Source organism: Nelumbo nucifera, chromosome 3 (assembly GCF_055504915.1).
Source record: "Nelumbo nucifera cultivar China Antique chromosome 3, China Antique-T2T, whole genome shotgun sequence".
Taxonomy (NCBI): Eukaryota; Viridiplantae; Streptophyta; class Magnoliopsida; order Proteales; family Nelumbonaceae; genus Nelumbo; species Nelumbo nucifera.
Window position 1 is genome coordinate 32305431 of NC_142651.1, and position 19696 is coordinate 32325126.

Consider the following 19696-nt stretch of genomic DNA (forward strand, 5'->3'; position numbering starts at 1 on the left):
AGTTTCAGAAAATGGAGCAATATCTTTTGGGTGAATTTGCAGTGAAGGAAAATGTGATCTGCTGATTCTCCTACACTGAGGCATGAAGAACAAACATGAGGAGAGATAGACAGTCTGCCCAAAAACTTTTTTTGCAAGAGGTCACAACTGTACCCCACTGGCATTAAGTAAATTTGCCATAATAGCTCTAAACCAGAAAATGACCTCAACATAAAATATCAAGATCCAGAATACTCCTAGGTTGATTCTAGGAAATCAGTCTGACATTCGTGAGTTGCAGAGACCTAGTGAGAAAAGATGAGAAGATGAATCTATTTTGCCACTAAAGTTTGATCTGTTAGATATCCTTTAGACTATCAAAATCAAAAAATGATTGATTTTGAGAATGATTGAGAGTTTTAGGCTGATTCATCCTTTTTTAGTGCCATCTACAATAGGTAAGTTTTTAAAGTTACCAATTGGTACCTCTTGAGCTGTGTTTCTCCTTCCTATTGCATAGCTATTTATTGCCATGGATACTGTTTGACACGAAGACAGCATTGAATTGTGCTACTTCTAGTTCTATGAGTTCCAGGAAGAGCTATGATGAAACTTTGCAATGCCCATTACAAGTTTACGACTGTAAAACTTGATTGTACAGACCACCTTGATTGGGCTCAACCAGTGAAAATGAGTATCAGTGGATGGGGAAAAACAGGATACCTCACTGGAAAAGAAATTAAGCCTGCCACAATCAGGTGTATTTTTTGGGTTATACTCTTTATGGTTACTGTTGACAGTTGTTTATGTATTCAGGTTTAGTACCATAAGGGTACTGTTGTAATTTCTCCTCTGTTTATATTGTTCGACTGTACTAGTATAAATAATAATATCATTCTTTTGCCCCCAAGATTCTGGAGGGCTTTCAGACACTCGACTCACCTCTCTTCTCTCTTCTCCTCTCCTCTCTTCACTTGCTCTTGCTCAACATGGTATCAGAGCAAGTTGTCCAGCCCTGAAGGGTGGTGTCAAGCTAACTACTATTGCATCCAGTGCTGTCTCCAATCGAACTCCTAATCTGGTGAAGTCAGTTCGACTCAGAAGTTACAGAGTCTTTTCGTCTTCCAGCCCAGAAATTGCTCCTCCGGTCTGCTCGACTGTAGAGAGACTACTGTTTGCAGTTCGTAGAGGGTGTTCTGTCTTCAGAAAGGCTAGCATCTGAAACTAAAAGAAGTATTGCTCATCTTCTGTTCGGCTGCCTATTGTTTGAGGATTCGTAGAAGGAGCTCTAGTTTACAGTCAAGGAGTTCTGGTTTACCATAAGGGAGACTATCATCTGAAACTAAAAGAGGTACTATCATCCTTGTCTGTTCGGATGTCTATTGTTTGCTGAACTGTTTGATGACTGTTCGGCTACCCTACTGTTGTCTGTTGGACTGATGAACTGTTCGGCTGCCCTACTGTTAAGCGACTGTAATCCTTAACACAGTAACTGTATTCAAACCTTTTTTGTTGGTATTGTGAACTGTTGATGGTCTGTTTTAGCCGACTAATTGTCTGCTCAACATTAATCTTATTAATTGACTGTCCGGCTACCCTATTGATCTCCTTGACTGGTTAGCTATCAGCCCTACCAACTACCAAGTAGGTCATTCAGACCTGTTCTTGTACTGCAACAGCAGTGTGCAGACTTGTTTCAGTGAAACCGTAGGTCAGAAGGACCTGTTTCAATACTGCAACAGCAGTGTTCAGTTTGTTATTTGTTCTCAGTGAAACTGTAGGTCAGAAGGACCTGTTCTTGTACTGCAACAGCAGTGCTCTTTCTCTTTGTTCTCAGTGAAACCGGTGGTCAGAAGGACCTATCTCTGAAATAGTCTTGTGCGGCTGTACCTTTTTGGTTGCTGTTTCAACTTTTTATTCAGATATCATGGGTAGTGAAGATTCAGCCACATCTGGAGTTTCCTCAATGCTGAATGGAATGGGTGGGGGTGACCTATCCTTTCCTATGGCTGTTGTCCCTCTTGATGGTTTAAATTACCTGGAGTGGTCAAGCGGGATCAAATTATACATCACTACAAGGGGGAAGATAGGCTATATTAATGGGAGGATAAAAGAACCATCCTCCGGGAGTGCTGAATATGATAGATGGAATCAGGAGAACAGTATTGTTATGTCCTGGCTCTTGGTTTCCATGCAACCTCAAATCAGGAAGAATTTCATGTGGGCTGAAACTGCGAATGAAATCTGGGAACAAGCAAAGCCTACATATTTAGAATTGCGACACTATGCCAAAATTTATCAACTGCAGGCAGCATCTTCTACTTGTAGACAGGGGGAGAGGTGTTTATCGGTCTATTACTTTGACTTAACATCTGTCTGGAAGGAGTTGGATCACTACCAGAGTGTGGATTGGAAGTGTGATGAGGATGCTAAGAAGTACAAACAGCTTGTCTCCCAGCAAAGGGTGTTTGCATTCTTACATGGTCTGAATCCTATGTATGAATCTATCAGGGTTCAAATTCTCAGCTCTAAGGATCTCCCTTCTGTTCAGGAAGTCTATGCTCTTGTACAATCTGAAGAAAGCAGGAGAAATTTGATGAACAGCCCTGGTGGGGATGCTGTTGTGTTAGTTGCAAAAGGGGGTGTATCTACTAGTGTGGGATCTTCTTCCCGGAAATGAGATCTCCAGAAAAAAACAGAAGATAAGGAAAAATTGTGGTGCACTCATTGCCAGAAACCCCGACACACCAAAGATACCTGTTGGGATCTTCATGGGAAACCAAAATGGGCTCAAGATCTGACTAAGAAGCAAGGTTCAGAGGTGAATAAGAAGTACGAACAGCAAAGTACAAAGAAACATCACATGGCCAACATGGCTACTCGGGGGAATCAGCCCCCCATTTCTACTGTGACTCAGACACATCTCACTGAACCAGACCCGAGGGAGGACATTATGAATTCCTTCCGTGACCATTTAGAGCTCTATGGTAGAGCAATTCGTCAGATGGATACTCCTCCCTCAACCTCATTTGCATCTACGTCAGGTAACCCTGCCACTGCTTTCCATGTTGCTTCTCACACCCCTGACTCTCTATGGATCATTGATTCTGGAGCATCAAAACATATGACTGGTACGTCCTCTTACTTTCAAACCTATCACCCTCTTTCTGGAAGAGACAAGGTGAGACTAGCCGATGGATCATACTCTTCCATAGCTGGTCAAGGAACTCTCTCTCTTCCTCTTGGCCTTACCCTTTCTGATGTTCTTCATGTTCCAAATTTTCCCATTAATTTGTTCTCTGTTAGTAGTGTTACTAATTCCTTGAATTGCTTAGTGACTTTTTTCCCTTCTCATTGTGTGATTCAGAATCTGACCTCGGGGAGGACGATTGGTAGGGGTCGTATGGCTGATGGACTTTACATGCTGGAGAATAAGGCTGGTCTTCATGTTACAGAGTCTATGAGTCAGTCTATGAGTCAGTCCTGTAAGAAAAAAGTCTATTTATGGCATTGTCGTCTTGGTCATTTGTCTTTTGAGTCTTTGAAAGTTGTATTCCCAGAACTGTTTAAGTCAATGTCTGTTTCTGATTTTTCTTGTCAAACGTGTCAGTTGAGTAAGCATTGTAGAACTCATTTTCTTCAAAGAAATAGTAAATCTGAATCTCCGTTTCACATTGTCCATTCTGATGTGTGGGGCCCTGTTACTTTACCATCTGAGAGTGGCTACAAGTATTTCATTACCCTCATTGATGATTATTCTAGATATACTTGGGTATACCCGATGCAAACCAGGGAAGAAGTACCAAAAATCATTCAAGATTTCCAACGGATGGTCTTCACTCAATTTCAAACTGAAATCCAAATTTTCCAATCAGACAATGCAAAAGAATTTTTTCATAGTGACCTCACGGAATTTTTTGCTTCGCATGGTTCCCTTCACCGTAGCTCTTATGCCCGCACACCACAACAAAATGGTGTGGCCGAACAGAAGAACAGACATCTCCTTGAAGTGGCTCGAGGTTTACTACTTCATATGAATGTTCCCAAACGGTTTTGGCTTGAAGTTGTTCTTTGTTCCACTTACCTTATAAATCGTATGCCCTCTCGTCGGTTAGAGTACAAAGGCCCACATCAACTTCTCTTTCCAAAGGCTCCCCTTCTATCTACTCCTCCTCGTGTCTTTGGTTGCCGGTGTTTTGTCCAAAATCTGTCTCCCACCCGTGGGAAATTGGATTCTCGTGCTATCCCTTGCATATTTCTTGGTTACTCCTTCACTCAAAAGGGATACCGTTGTTTTGGTCCTGTTTCTCGTAAATTCTATGTCTCCATGGATGTTTCTTTCTTTGAAGATGAGCCTTTCTATCCTGTTTCTCCTCAGGGGGAGTGTAGGCATGAGGAGAAACTAGTTCAGCTTCCCTCTCTCCCTGACCCTCCACCTTTTCGTGTTTTTTTCTCGTCGTCGCAAAAGCCAACCAAATTCAAGAGTTGTAGAGAATCTGGAAGCTGTACCTCCAGTGCCACCAAACTCCTCGGGGGAGGATCATACTCACTCAGGTATTTTGGCTCCCAATGATGTCCTTGAATCTATTGAAAATGATTCCTCTACTGCTAATGATCTTGACCGTCCTATTGCTCAAAGGAAGGGTGTTAGATTGTGCACCACTAAACATCCCATTTCCAACTTTGTCTCCTATGAGAACATTTCATCCTCATTCCGTGCCTTCCTTACCTCTATTGACAGTGTCCCTATCCCTAAGAATGTGGTAGAAGCTCTTTCAGTTCCTGAATGGACAAATGCCATGAGGGAAGAAATTAATGCCCTTCACAAAAATGGCACATGGGAACTTGTTGATCTTCCTAAGGGAAAGGTTCCAGTTGGATGTAAATGGGTGTTCACAGTCAAGCATAAGGCTGATAGAACAGTGGAAAGGTATAAAGCTCGCTTAGTGGCAAAGGGATTTACTCAAGTGTATGGAATTGATTATGCAGAAACCTTTGCCCCCGTTGCCAAGATGAATTCCATCAGAGTCCTTTTCTCTCTTGCGGCTAATCTGGATTGGGTTTTACACCAGCTGGACATCAAGAATGCATTTTTGAATGGTGACCTTGAAGAGGAAGTGTACAATCACCAAGAGCTTGGTTCAGCAGATTCCATGTGGCAGTTCAGCAGAAAGGATACAGGCAATGTCAATCAGATCACACACTGTTTGTGAAAAAAGGAGAAGGTAAAATTGCTGCTCTAATTGTATATGTGGATGACATAATTGTTACTGGTGATTGGGAGGATGAAATTCAGAAATTGAAACTTTTTCTTGCCACTCAGTTTGAAGTGAAAGATCTAGGACCTGCCAGATACTTCCTTGGAATTGAAGTTGCCCGATCAAAGAAGGGTATCTTCATTTCTCAAAGGAAATATGTCCTAGATTTACTTCAGGACACTGGAAAGATGGGGGTGAAACCATTTGACTCTCCCATTGACCCCAACCATAAATTAGGTGACAACTGTGGTGAATCGCTCAAGGATGTGAAACAGTTTCAGAGGCTTGTAGGGAGATTGTTATACCTTTCTATGACTCGCCCAGACATTGCATATGCTGTTGGTGTCCTCAATCAGTTCATGCATGCTCCTAGGTCTTCTCATCTTGAAGCAGCAGAGAGAATCCTCCGATATCTAAAGAAGTATTCGGGTACTGGTTTGTTATTTCAAAAGCACGAACATTTGAAAGTTGAAGTTTATACAGATGCAAATTGGGCTGGATCCCAAAGTGACAGAAAGTCTACCAGTGGCTATTGCACCTTTATAGGAGGGAACCTTGTTACATGGAGGAGTAAAAAGCAAAATGTGGTAGCTAGATCCAGTGTGAAGCTGAATATCGTGCTATGGCCCATAGGGTTGCTGAAGGCATGTGGATAAAGAATTTGTTGGGGGAGTTGGGTTTCCTAGTGACCAAACCTATAACTCTATTTTGTGATAACAAAGCAGCTATAAACATTGCTGCCAATCCGGTGCTACATGATAGAACAAAGCACATAGAAGTTGACAAGCATTTTATCAGAGAGAAAGTTATCACAGGCGAAGTGTGTACCCCCTATGTCACTTCTGAGAACCAGCTTGCAGACATCTTTACAAAGGGTTTAAACCTTTCCAGACATCATGATCTTTGTGACAAGTTGGGCATGATTGATATCTATGCTCCAACTTGAGGGGGAGTGTTGACAGTTGTTTATGTATTCAGGTTTAGTACCATAAGGGTACTGTTGTAATTTCTCCTCTGTTTATATTGTTCGACTGTACTAGTATAAATAATATTATCATCCTTTCGCCCCCAAGGTTCTAGAGGGCTTTCAGACACTCGACTCACCTCTCTTCTCTCTTCTCCTCTCCTCTCTTCACTTGCTCATGCTCAACAGTTACTTTGACCCTATTTACAATAGGTGACTTTTTAGACTGACCAATTGGTACCTATTGAGCTTTATTTTCTCCATTATATTACATTGCTATTTATTGCTATGGAGATTGTTTGACATGAAGCAGCATTGAATGTTGCTAGTTCTGGTTCAATGAGTTCCAAGAATGGCTATGATGACACTTTATGATGCCCGTTACAAGTTTACAACTGTGAAACTTGATTGTAAGGCTACATTGAATGGGCTCACGCAGTAAAAATGAGTATCACTGGATGGGGCAAAATGGGATACCTCACTGGAAAAGAAATTAAACCTACCACAATCAGGTTTATGTTTCTGGGTTATACTATTCACAGTTGCTTTGACCCTAGTAGAAGATCAAGACTATAATCAGTCTTGAATCCTAACAGGTTTTAGGTTTACAAAACAGAAGAAAAGTGAGAGAAGGGAGAAGGAATAGAAGAGAAACAGGAGAACACAAGGGGTTGAAAGGAGGGACAGATTCTAATGGATCTGCCGCCGCCACTCTCTTATTATTTATAGGTTATGTTCAGTACATAATGGAAAGGACAGATCTGCCCTTAGTACTTATATGATAAATAAAGTAAATAAAAACTGAAATAAATAACAACTGAATTAACAAACTGACACTACTATAACTGAAACAAATAACTACACATGCTGTCCTATGAACACAGTGGGGACCACTACTGTGGGGCCCACATCAGTGTTCTCTACACTCCCCCTCAAGTTGGGAGTAGATATCTATCATTCCCAACTTGGATAGGGCTGTCTCTAACTTCTTCCTTGGTATAGCCTTGGTGAGGATACCCGCGAGCTGCATATTAGATGTGATATACGGAAGACACACTTCTTGTGATGTGACCCTCTCTCGCACAAAATGTTGATCAACCTCGATATGTTTAGTTTTGTCATGCTGCACTGGGTTGTGGGCTATATTAATAGCTGCCTGATTATCACAATACAGCACTAAAGGCTTTTCATAGTCAATACCCAACTCTTCAAGTAGTGACCTCAGCCATAAGATTTCAGCCACTCCGTTAGCCATTGACCTGTATTCCGCTTCAGCACTGGAGCGGGAAACAACACTCTGCTTCTTACTCCTCCAAGAGACAAGGTTAACTCCCACAAGGGCACAATATCTAGAGGTAGGCCTTCTGTCATCAACACTCCCAGCCCAATCGGCATCTGTATAGACCTCCACCCTCATGTGATTATTGTTCTTGAGCAGTATACCTCTACCCGGGCATCTCTTCAAGTATGCTAATATTCTCTCTGCCGCAAGGAGATGAGAAGTTCTAGGGGAGTGCATGTACTGGCTAACAACACTAACTACATAACTGATATCTGGCCAAGTGAGGCAGAGATATAGGAGCTTTCCAACCAACCGTTGGAACATAACTTTGTCTTCAAGAGGCTCCCCGCCCTCTGTACTAATCTTGTGATTTTCTTCAATGGGTGTATCAGCAGGCTTAACACCCAACTTTCCAGTTTCCGCCAACAGATCTAGAACATATTTTCTCTGAGAGATAAAAATCCCCTGCTTGGATCTAGCAACCTCAATACCCAAAAAGTACCATAGTAAACCAAGATCTTTCACCTCAAACTCTTGATGAAGGAGCTGTTTGAGGGACTCGATCTCATGGCTGTCATTTCCTGTCACCACAATATCATCAACATATACTGCTAGTGTTAGAGAGGACTCCACCCTCTTGATGAATAGTGTATGATCTGACTGGGCCTGTACATAACCAAACTTTCCAAGGACTAATCTGAACCTATCAAACCAGGCTCTAGGTGACTGCTTCAAACCATACAATGCCTTGTTCAGTCGGCAAACCTTCTTACCCGTCTCTGTATCATAGAATCCAGGAGGCAGCTGCATGTAGACCTCTTCCTGTAAGTCTCCATTCAGAAAGGCATTTTTAACATCCATCTAGAACAAGGGCCAAGAATGATTTGCTGCAAGGGATAACAGAACTCAGATGGTGGTCATCTTGGCTACTGGGGCAAAGGTCTCCAAGTAGTCTATACCATAAGTCTGAGTGAACCCCTTTGCGACCAGCCGGGCTTTGTACCTTTCAATAGAGCCATCAGCATTATGCTTCACAGTGAACACCCATCTGCATCCCACCGGTTTCTTTCCTTTTGGTGGGTCAACCAGTGCCCAAGTATTATTCTTCAACAGAGCATCCATTTCGACTTGCATTACATCTTTCCATTCTAGAACTGATAAGGCTTCTTGCACTGTTCTTGGAATAGGGACATCAGCAATGGAAGTGAGATAGGACCGGTAAGATGGAGATAGACGATCATAGGATAAGAACTGTGAGATGTTGTGAGCTGTAGAAGTGGTGCAATGTCGTTTCCCTTTGCGAATGGCAATAGGGAGATCAAGGTTATCCACAAGAGGGGAAGTGGCAACAGTGGGAGGTGTCTCAGTAGGCTCTAGATCTGGAGCCGCAGAAGGAACTGGAGCTGGCCGGGACTGCCGATGACTAGGATCAACCTACCTGCATCGCCTGTGATACTCTCAACTCCTGCTCCCTCTGACCACCCTCACCACTACAGCCTTCATTACCCAGTGGAATAGGTAAAGGAACAGCCCCACTTCCACTCTCACTGCTCTCCCCCTGAGGAGAAACCCTAGGATAATAGGGTGTCACCTCAAAGAAGGTGGCATCCATGGAGACAAACTTTTTCCCTAAAACCGGATCATAGCAGCAATAACCCTTTTGAGTTTGTGCATAACCGAGGAAAATGCATTTGGAGGCCTTAGGTTCAAACTTGGAATGATGAGGCCCGAGAAGCTGAACGAAACAGGTACAACCAAAGGTTTTAAGGGGAACAATGAACAACTCCTCATCTGGGTATAGAAGGGAAAAAGGGGTTTTCATATCAAGAACCTGGGAAGGAACTCGATTAATGAGATAAACTGCCGTGAGGATAGCATCACCCCAGAAGCGAATAGGTACATTGGAGGTAAACATAATGCTTCTAGCCACCTCCAAGATATGCCTATTCTTCCTTTCGGCAACGCCATTCTGCTGTGGTGTATAAGGGCAAGTGCTTTGGTGAATAACTCCATGGCTAAGAAGATAGGAGGTCAATGGTTGTGCAAAGTATTCCTTTGCATTATCAAATCTAAGGACTTTGATTTTGGCCCCAAACTGAGTGAGAATCATCTGATGGAAGTTTTGGGTCAGAGCAGGAACCTCATCCCGAAAACGCATAAGATAGACCCAAAAAAAGCGGGTATGGTCATCAACAAACAGTAGAAAATATCTGTACCCACCCATAGAAGAGATATGATATGGCCCCCAAACATCAGTATGCACAATATCAAAAGAGGAATTACTCCTTTTATTACTTAAAGAATAAGAGGTTCTACAATGTTTGGCAAACTCACAACTCTCACACCTCAACTTTGATAACTCAACAGACTCAAATAAAGCAGGAAACAGACTCTTCAAAGACTTAAAAGACAAATGACCTAATCGATTATGCCAAAGCATAACCGGACTCACAAACTAGGAAACAAAAGACTTCTTATCCACTGACTCCTCCCGACGAGAACTCTATCCAAGCAGATAGATCCCGTTCGTCTCACGGCCAGTCCCAATCACCTTCCTCGTCTCCAAGTCCTGAAAAACACATCGGTCAGGGAAAAAGGTTACTGAACAGTTCATGTGTTTGGTAATACTACTAACTGAAAGCAGGTTAGTATCAAGCTTAGGAACATGCAAGACAGAAGATAAAGAGATAGTATCTGATAGCTTGATGTCCCCCTTGCCTGAAATGGGAACAAGAGAGCCACCAGCAATGGATACTCTATCTCGGCCAAAGGACAAGTGATAAGAAGTGAACAATGATGGCAAGCTAGTCATATGGTCGGATGCACCTGAATCTATTACCCAGCAATGGTCAGTATTACCTGGAGCTGAAGCATGGTAAGCTGAGGCTTGAGTACCTGAATGTGCAAATGCAGATGTGGCAAGAGCTGATGGTGACTGAGATGGCTAAGCTGAACTCCCAACTTCCTTTTCCAACTGTATGAGGGCAGCCCGAACAGCGGCTAAAGTCTCTAGGGATGTGCCTGATGAGGATGCTGAATCAGTGTTCACGGCCACATGAGCATTACCCTTCTTATTTCTTAGTTTTGCTGGGACCAAGTGAGGATGTAGCTTCCAACAAGTATCTTTTGTGTGCTTGGGTTTCTTGCAATGTTCACATACCAGATCCCATTTATCTTCCTTCTTCCGGTCCCTTTCTGGATCACCCCCTGGCTTAGGTTTAGTAGCTGTCAGGGCTGGGAAAGGAGGCTGAGGCTGCATCATGACTTTCCTCCTGGTCTCTTCACTATGCACCAGGGAGTATGCTTGAGAAAGGGTCACACTATCTCTTGTCAATATATGTTGTCGCACAATGTCATATTCTGAATTCAAACCAGCCAGAAACTCAAATACCTTATTCGTCTCGACTTGCTTTCTGTGAGTCTGTGCATCTTTGGGACTCTCCCACTCAAGGGTCTCTAGATGGTCAATCTCATGCCACAAGGATTTCAAGGTAGAGAAGTAGACAGAAACTGGCTTCTCTCCTTGTTTAAGGTTGTTCACCTCACACTTCAGTTCATAGGCTCTGGCAACATTAAGGGGTTGGGAATAGGTTTCTTTCACAACATCCCATATCTCTTTGGCTGTCTTTGCCCACAAGTAATTTTTGCTGATATGTGGCTGCATAGAATTACACAGCCATGCCATAACCAAATAGTTCTCTTGAACCCACTTGGTGTATGTTGGGTCCTCCTTGGAAGGTTCTTTCACATCTCCCAAGAGGTAACCCAGTTTTCCCCTTCCTCCAATAGCCACCATGGCTGATTGAGCCCACTCCAAGTAATTTGACCCATCAAATCTCATAGTTGTAATCTGAAACCCGGTTTCAGATACACTACCATAACTGTTGTTTCCAAAACTACTTTCTCCCTGACCCTTGAACTCCATCTTTGTTCAAGAATCAATGGCTACAAACTGTTAGAGCCACTATACCAGAAAACAGAGTGAAATCAAGCAGGTCTGAAATCTGATCTGAAAACAACACAAACCTGATCTGAAATCTGATCTGAAAACAACACAAATCTGATCTGATCTGATCTGAAACCAATCGCCTATCACAGTATATGCAAGAAATCAACTCAAATCTGATCTAAAATCAATCAGCATGCACAGTACCAGGCAGCCTGTCAAGGTTTTATCCTCTAGAAGAGCAATCTGAGATGCTATTTTCTGAAATCACTATTGTGGGGCTCATTGCTGCGAGAGCAGAATTAGGGTTTCAACTGTAGGTCTGAAATAAGGGCTCAGCTGCACTCTCCAAGCAGTCCGCACAAGTGGGATTTGTCGTAGGGTCAATATGAAACCCTAAAACTTATCACCTCTGAGAGGGGGGGGGGGTTCGGCCCAACAGTCAAACCCTAGAAACAAACTTAAAACAGTTCGGCCTCTCCTTCTAGATAGGTCCAACCTATCTCGACTGATTGCAGTCTCTGAAACTAAATAAAAAAGACTTACTTATGGATTTCGGTTTACTGCCTTCCAGGGTTACCTGAACCCTAACCTTCGCTGCTTCTTCCTGATTACCAACTCTCTGCAAGCCGCGGCAAGTCCTCAACTGCTGCGAACCTCTCCTGGTAATCTCCAAGATTCAGCCGCCGAATACTTCTTCATAAGCTTCCAGCCCTAGCTAGTCCTCATGTGGTCGGCTGGACTAGACACACATGAGAAGCCCTAGATAGGCTCTGATACCAAGTAGAAGATCAAGACTGTAATCAGTCTTGAATCCTAATAGGTTTTAGGTTTACAAAACAGAAGAAAAGTGAGAGAAGGGAGAAGGAATAGAAGAGAAACAGGAGAACACAAGGGGTTGAAAGGAGGGACAGATTCTAACAGATCTGCCGCCGCCACTCTCTTATTATTTATAGGTTATGTTCAGTACATAATGGAAATGACAGATCTGCCCTTAGTACTTGCATGATAAATAAAGTAAATAAAAACTGAAATAAATAACAACTGAATTAACAAACTGACCCAAACTGACACTACTATAACTGAAACAAATAACTACACATGCTGTCCTACGAACACAGTGGGGCCCACATCAGTGTTCTCTACAACCCTATTTCCAGTTGAAAGTTAGTGTCACAATTGTTACCATTGTTGAGCCCTTACCCTTCTAAATTGATGATTCTAGTAAGGAAATGTTGGTGTCAGCTTCAACCCTTATAATTTCTGTTACTCTACCTATTATTGTTCCTCAATCTACTGTTTCTGTTCATGTTCTTCCTACTCCACATTATTTTTTTCTTGAGTTGAGTCCATAATATGAGATTCAGGTGCATCAAAGGCACTCCACGGGTGCTACACAGAAGGTCAAATATGTAATTTGGTTTCAGGTGGTGACTTTCTTTTTGGTTCTTTACCCTAAAGGATTATCTTGTTCCTGTCTCTTTTTTTTTTTTGTTTTTCTCTCTCTTTACATCCACCACAGAAATAATAATATTATTTGAAAAAACAACACTTTTTATTTGTTCCAGGCAGTTTGATGAAAGTGTAATACCTCCTGAACAGGTTCATTGCAATCAGCTGGATTAATAAATTCTGTTATACCAAAAGCCTTTCCTGCACTAAGAAGAGGTCCTCAAAGACCTAAGGTTCTTGAAATGGATCAAACCGTAACCAAAGAAGGAAGCCGCTGAATATACAATTACCTTTTTTATATTTCTCAGGGTTGGTATCTACACCAATTATTCTAGATGCCCCCCTTAGCTTGGCACCTTGTGCTACCTGATTGAAATTTTGTAATAGATAAAGTCCACCAATAAAAACTATCTGAAGGGATTCTACATATTTTCAGTAGGACAAACTTAACTAGGCATACTGAATTTCATACTTACAGAAAGGCCCACAGTTCCTAGGCCAAAAATAACTACATTTGAACCTTCTGATATGTTAGCAACATTCCAAGCCGCACCCAAACCTGGTAATATTAACATAAGAAAGATTTACTCAATAAAACATGAGAATGTCTTCATAGCAGACCATAAAATATATTAAAATATGAAGAGGTAGGAAAGAAGCAACAAACAATCAGTAAGTAATTTGATTATACTATCCAGTATAGCAAACTTTACATATCTAGTTAGGCTTTCAATAAACATGGCAATAAACGTGAAAAGTGCCATCTGACATGGAGAGATGAAAGAAGAGGAATAATGGAGCAAGAGAAAAGAGAGAATTGCAAGAAGTCAAAATCATTAGGGTGCAGTGGTGCCTCACAACCCTATTTATATTTAGTGTTTTAAAATATGAAGTAAAAAGACAAAACTTCCCTTTCTTTAATACATAGTAAGAATAATAACATTCCCTCTCAAGTTGGATCATATATGTCATACATTCCCAACCTGTCACATAACCCTTTATGATGCAAGAGGGTAACACACTGTGTAAAATAATACATCAACATTTTGCTCATTGGAGCCAACAAAATGTATGCAAAGTTCCCCTCTATTCACTTTCTCACGAATAAAGTGCTTGGCCACTTCTATATGTTTGGTCCTATCATATTGAACTGGGTTGTGGGTGAATGTTAATAGTGGATTTATTGTTTTTTTTTTTTTTTGACCAACAACAGAAATCTTTATTGAATTCAATTAAGAATAAGTTACATAAAAACAAAGGGAGGTAAACTATCTTAATTCCCCCAAAACAAAGAAAAGAAAAAGTACAGAGCCAGAAGTAAGCCCAAAACAAAGAATCCCTATTCATCCCTTGCTTAGCTAACCCACCAGAAAAGGAATTTGCAGTTCTTTTCACCCAGTTGTACTTTATCTCAACATCCCTTGCCAACCAGTTAATAGTGGCTTTATTGTCCCAATACAATGATATAGGTTTTGGAGTAAGAAAACCCAATTCAACAAGAAGACTCTTCAGCCATAAGATTTCAATTACTCTTTGAGCCATAGCTCAATATTCAGCCTTTGTGCTTGATGTAGCTACCACAGTTTGTTTCTTGCTTTTCCATGTAACAAATTTCCTCCTACAAAGGTGTAATAGCCTGTGTAGATCTCCTGAATCAATAGATGTAGCCCAATCCACATCTGTGTAGCTCTCCACACTAATATGATCCCGCCTTAAAAAGAGAATTCCTCTTCTAGGATGCTTCCTCAAGTAGCCAAGGACATGCTCTACAATAGCGATGTGAGAGGAATTAGGTGAGTGCATGTACCAGTGATATAAAAGGCATGCCCAGGCGCACAGGCAAGGCGCATTTTAGGTATGTGCCTCACCTAGGTCCCAGGTGCACCACTTTCAAAAGGCACCTGGTGTGCCTGGTGCGCCTTGTGCCTCAGCCCAAGCATGCGCCTTTTTTTATTTTTTGGTGTTTTTTCAGCATGGTGGCTGGGCCGGGGGCTCCACCCTTGGACCCCCCCAACCAAGCTCCTTTAGGCAAGCCCAAACAAGTCCATGTTAGGGTCATAAATTATTAATCCCTAAAAAATGATTTTATAATTTTAATTATCATTTAAAAATACCTTTTATTAGGATGAATGAATAAACAAAATTAGGTAATTAGAATCTAAAGATAGGAAGTTAAAGCTCTTTTTCAAGGCTTAAAATGTTAATAAGCCCCATGGATGTCAAAGGTGAACTAATGAAATGGATGTGCAATGGTGTAATCTGCACCTACAGACTTTATTAGTTGATAAATCAAGCCAGAAGATGGAATAGGAATCATCATTTTCAACAGACTGTCTGACTGATGTAGCGGATTCTTTAGGTACAAAGTGTATAGCTAGAATATGGAGATGTTTTTTTATTACAGGTATGCTTGGATCTTTCGCCCCTAAATTTTTCTACTTTTTCATAATACAAGATAGTCCTATTGTTACCTACAAACTCTAATACAATCCAGTTTCTCAAGTAATGAACATCTGGACTATATGGATTGAAGATGAATGCACATAAGGGTTGGCTCCATTGAAACAAAGGTTTGGGCTGGCCAATAGTAAGACACTTCAGGCCTTAGCCTGATCTATACTAGTAACTTGAGAAACGTGGTCCATACAAAGCTTAGTAAAGTAAAACAATCAGGCCAGGCTCAAACAATTCACCTAAGAGGAGCATGACTGACAGACCTGTGATTGGACAGAGATTGTACTGCAAAACTGTTAAGTTGGTCAAGCTCCTTAACTAGCCAGTCTAGCCTAGCTTCGGCTCATACTCACATAATATCCAGTGAACATGCACAGCCCATCAAAATTGCAAATGGATTGTTAATTCCCGTGCAAACCAACTTCTCTAACAAAATCTAAAGCTTAAATGGATGAAAATTCAAGGTTCATTAGGATATCTTTCATTAAACATTCTAATGTTTAGGTTTAAAAGACCAAACCTCTCCATTTGGACATCTAAGAATAGGAAATCATCATATAATTCTCAACAATCATAATCTAATTTGAGACTTTGTTTTTGGGTGTTTGTGTGTATTTTGTTTTTGTTTTTTTTTTTTTTGTTCAGGGGTTTGTGTATGTCTGTGTATTTATATATTGAAGAGAGGGAGGTAGGGAGGGGAAGAGAGAGAAGGGAGAGAGAGAGAGAGAGCAAAGTTTTCAACTTTTCATGAATCTTAAATAAAACAATCATGATCTGACACGTTCCAACCAAAGTCAAATTTTCAACATCATGTTGTCAGGTTAACTATGGTCTTATCTGAATAAAAGAGTCAATTATATATCTATCATTACCATGAAAATTCTAATTGGAACAAATTTTTTTGGTCCACCCAAATAAGTTTATGAGTAAAATAAAAGGAAAGATTGACCCAACAGACCGAAAGAACTATTCACTTTTCTACTCTTCAGGCTACCTCTCCAAAATCCCTGCTGACTGAATGGTTGCATACATAGAGAGGTGGCAATTTTTTACTTGCTTTATGTACAAAAACCTATAAGAAACAAATTTTTGACATTTGGAAATAGAACAACAACAAACACAAATTGATAAATCCATCTAAAATATTGAACATTGTGGAAATAGAGCAATAGCAAACCTAGCCTGATAGAAATACTATAAGAACCTTACCTGCAGCCACTCCACAACTAAGCAAGCATATTTTCTCCAATGGTGCAGAAGGACATATTTTAACAGCACAGCCTGAGTGCACAACCGTGTACTCACTAAAACTCGAAACAGCACAATAATGATAGATGGGTTTCCCTTTTATCGAGAAGCGGGTCTTCTGATCACTATGCATTACACCTCTCCTTTCCAATCCCAATACCTGGCACATATTACTTTTACCAGAAGTGCAATGTTTGCATGTCATACATTCTCCAGTGAATAACGTAAGCACATGGTCACCTTCTTTAAAATCAGTCACTCCTTCTCCAATGCTCTCAACAATCCTGTGAAATTTCAATTGAAACATGAAATTCCAGTTAAAATTTTGAGGGAAAGAAATGAAATGAAACAGCATGGCAGACCCAGAGAAAATTGCCATTCTTTCCCAACTGTCCAATAAATGTGATACTTCTTGTATAGCATGTACATCAGCGTCCATGCAATTAAAAGATGAAGTCAGTGACTTGACTACTTAGGTAATTGGATTGATAAGGTCATGCCATTAGTTTAATTTTTAGTCTATGCTCAACAAAGCATGTGGACTACCAACAATAAGATGGTTATTGTTTTAAAAAACGGAAACTGAATTGGACCATTTTTGGTCTAGTTCAGTGGTTTGGGCAGTTTAGCCATCAACAGATTGTCAACCTCTTCACAACTTCCAGAAACATGATTGATGATTCAAACAATTCAACTGTGAGGTTTGACGGGTTTTTAAGACAGTGTCTTAAATTAACATCTGTCATGCAGATGCTAGACAATTATATATGGTTTTTAGAGTAAGAAATCACCATACAATGTCATATTCTCCAAATGGTAAGTATAAGATGATCACATAAAAGAAGGAAAACAAGAAATGAAAAGTTAAGTTTGAGACTTTGAGTTGATCTCAGTATAGAAGGAAGAAATAAAACAAACCCTGATGCCTCATGGCCAAATATCCGAGGAAATAGTAGAGTGTGTGCCTGCAAAAATAAGGGATTCTTAGTGGAATGGAGTTGAAACAGTTTTAATATAGATGTGACAAAAATTCATCTATGTGCAAAATCTTGACCCATCAAGCTCAGCAGCTTCATTTTATTTTTATATTTTTTTGGTAATCGTTAACTTTATTGTATTGTGGAAAGGAATATATGTCTTGTACAAGTGATGTGCCGAGCACACCTCATAACCCCGTACCCCTTGCCACTAACCCAGTTACACACATCTACTTACTAATTTGTTTGTACATTGTTTATAGTACAAATGGGTCCTGTACACCCCTTGTTTGGATAATGTGTCATCCAGCCCATTTCCTTCCCTTCATGTCCACTCATTAAAAAGAAAAGGCCATTACCCAATGTTGGTCCCAGCTATCTGGAATCGTGGGAGGGTTAGACTGGATTCTGTCCTAACTTTTAGCATTTTTTTGCACAAAGTGGCCGCTCCCTGACTCAAATCAGCATTCTCACACTTCCCAGCACAAGATTTTACCAATACACCAAGCATTGGCCCCTTTTGTATCCACCCAATAATAGCTCTTAATTCCCTCATTAACCTCCTGATAATATCCCTTACCAGATTCCTGCACCTCCACGGTGCTGGATTGTTATGTCTTAAACATTCCACAATAATGAGTTAGTCCCCTTACATTGAGATGTCCCCAAAGTTAAGAGATCTAGAAAGCTTTAGGCCAAAAAACAATGCTGATAATTCTTCATTATAAGAGTTTCCTTCGGCAACTTTATTGGTAATAAACTAATAATGAGTGAGTCCCCTTACATTGAGATGTCCCCAAAGTTAAGAGATCTAGCAAGCTTTAGGCCAAAAAACAATGCTGATAATTCTTCATTATAAGAGTTTCCTTCGGCAACTTTATTGGTAATAAACTAATAATGCCTATCTTTATTTTAGCATTAACTGCATGAGTTACTCTGTATTCATTTTACTCTGTTTCCATCTAAAAAATGAAAAAGTTGTTTCTTCATATCCTGTATCTTTTGAATCCCCAAGAGTATTAATGTGAGATTCTTACAAAAACATAGGCACTTTATGTTATAAGCAATTTCATTTCACCAATGAATAATAATTTCCTTCACGTAATGAATAAAATGAACATTCCTATCATATATCATATGGTTTCTTTCTAACCAAATTTCATGGCAAGCATAATGAGAGCAACACCAGCCAATAGACTAGATATAGCAAAAGCTAAAGACTGGTCCCAAAAAAAAAAGCTTACGATGCAACTTTCTTCTTTTTTTGTTTATAAGTTATAACCATTCAAAAGAAAATAAACAAATAAATGAAAAGGAAGCTCAGATATATGACACCTTAGATTCCCATTGTGTAATATCACTCCGACAGAGCGAGGTGCAAACGACTTTTATACGAATTTCCATCGGTTTCGGGGGATCAACCTCCACTTCCTCCAACACCAGAGCTTCTCCGGGACCCCAGGCAACGGCAGCTACACGAATTGAAAACAAATAAATAACAATAGCAGTTGAAGAAAAAGTGGAAATGCCGGTCAATGGCAGTGAAGCCATGGTAAATGAAGGATTGAAGTTCAATCTAAAGAAAGAAAACATAGATCAAAGATTCAAAGAAAACAAAGAACCACCATTTATTCATATAAGAATGGAACAAACCGAAACTGAATTACCTTTGCAGGTGATGACCTGAGGATCTCTAGTTGAGGCCGACATGATTGAATTACTCCGAAGAAGTGTTCAGAATTACACCCAAAAAGGAGAAGTGTTTAGTGTTTACACTTGAAGCAATAAAGCAGGAATCGAAGAACAGCATCCGTCCGACTCGGTAGGTAGACCGGTCACCGGTGGTAGGTGAGTGAGACCGATAGTTTGAATTCGCATGGTCGCCCCACAAAGCGCGTCCCACAGAACATCCCAACCATATATTAGGAGCATCTCTATGGGAGATGTTCCCAATGCACGCTCAGATACATGTGGGGCGCGCGCTCGTGGGGCGTCAATCTCAATTCGGATAGTTTTGCTGCCACCCAGTAGTATGACAATGGGACCTACCATAAAAGTGGGACCCGCTATGTATTAGATGTGCGGTGTCGGATCACGTTGGTAGGGAATGGAACACATTCTCTTGGTAGGTGATCC

General features: G+C 40.7%; 1 protein-coding gene across 2 annotated transcripts in view; it reads right to left on the reverse strand.

The window, feature by feature from the left end:
• Positions 1-19398, reverse strand: part of LOC104591592 (GroES-like zinc-binding dehydrogenase family protein) — a 29925-nt gene extending 10527 nt beyond the window's left edge. Inside the window, exons 1-7 of one of the 2 annotated variants that reach the window (XM_010250486.3) lie at positions 19228-19395; positions 18896-19032; positions 17502-17548; positions 16545-16867; positions 13358-13440; positions 13172-13247; positions 13021-13082 (exon numbers count right to left, since the gene is read on the reverse strand). In XM_010250486.3, the coding sequence (XP_010248788.1) occupies positions 13021-13082; positions 13172-13247; positions 13358-13440; positions 16545-16867; positions 17502-17548; positions 18896-19032; positions 19228-19270 (771 nt within the window). In that variant the 5' untranslated portion in view covers positions 19271-19395. Of the gene's footprint in view, positions 1-13020; positions 13083-13171; positions 13248-13357; positions 13441-16544; positions 16868-17501; positions 17549-18895; positions 19033-19227 lie in introns of both variants that reach the window. The other variant, XM_088900871.1, reaches the window with a different exon arrangement.
• Between the last annotated feature and the right edge of the window lie 298 nt (positions 19399-19696).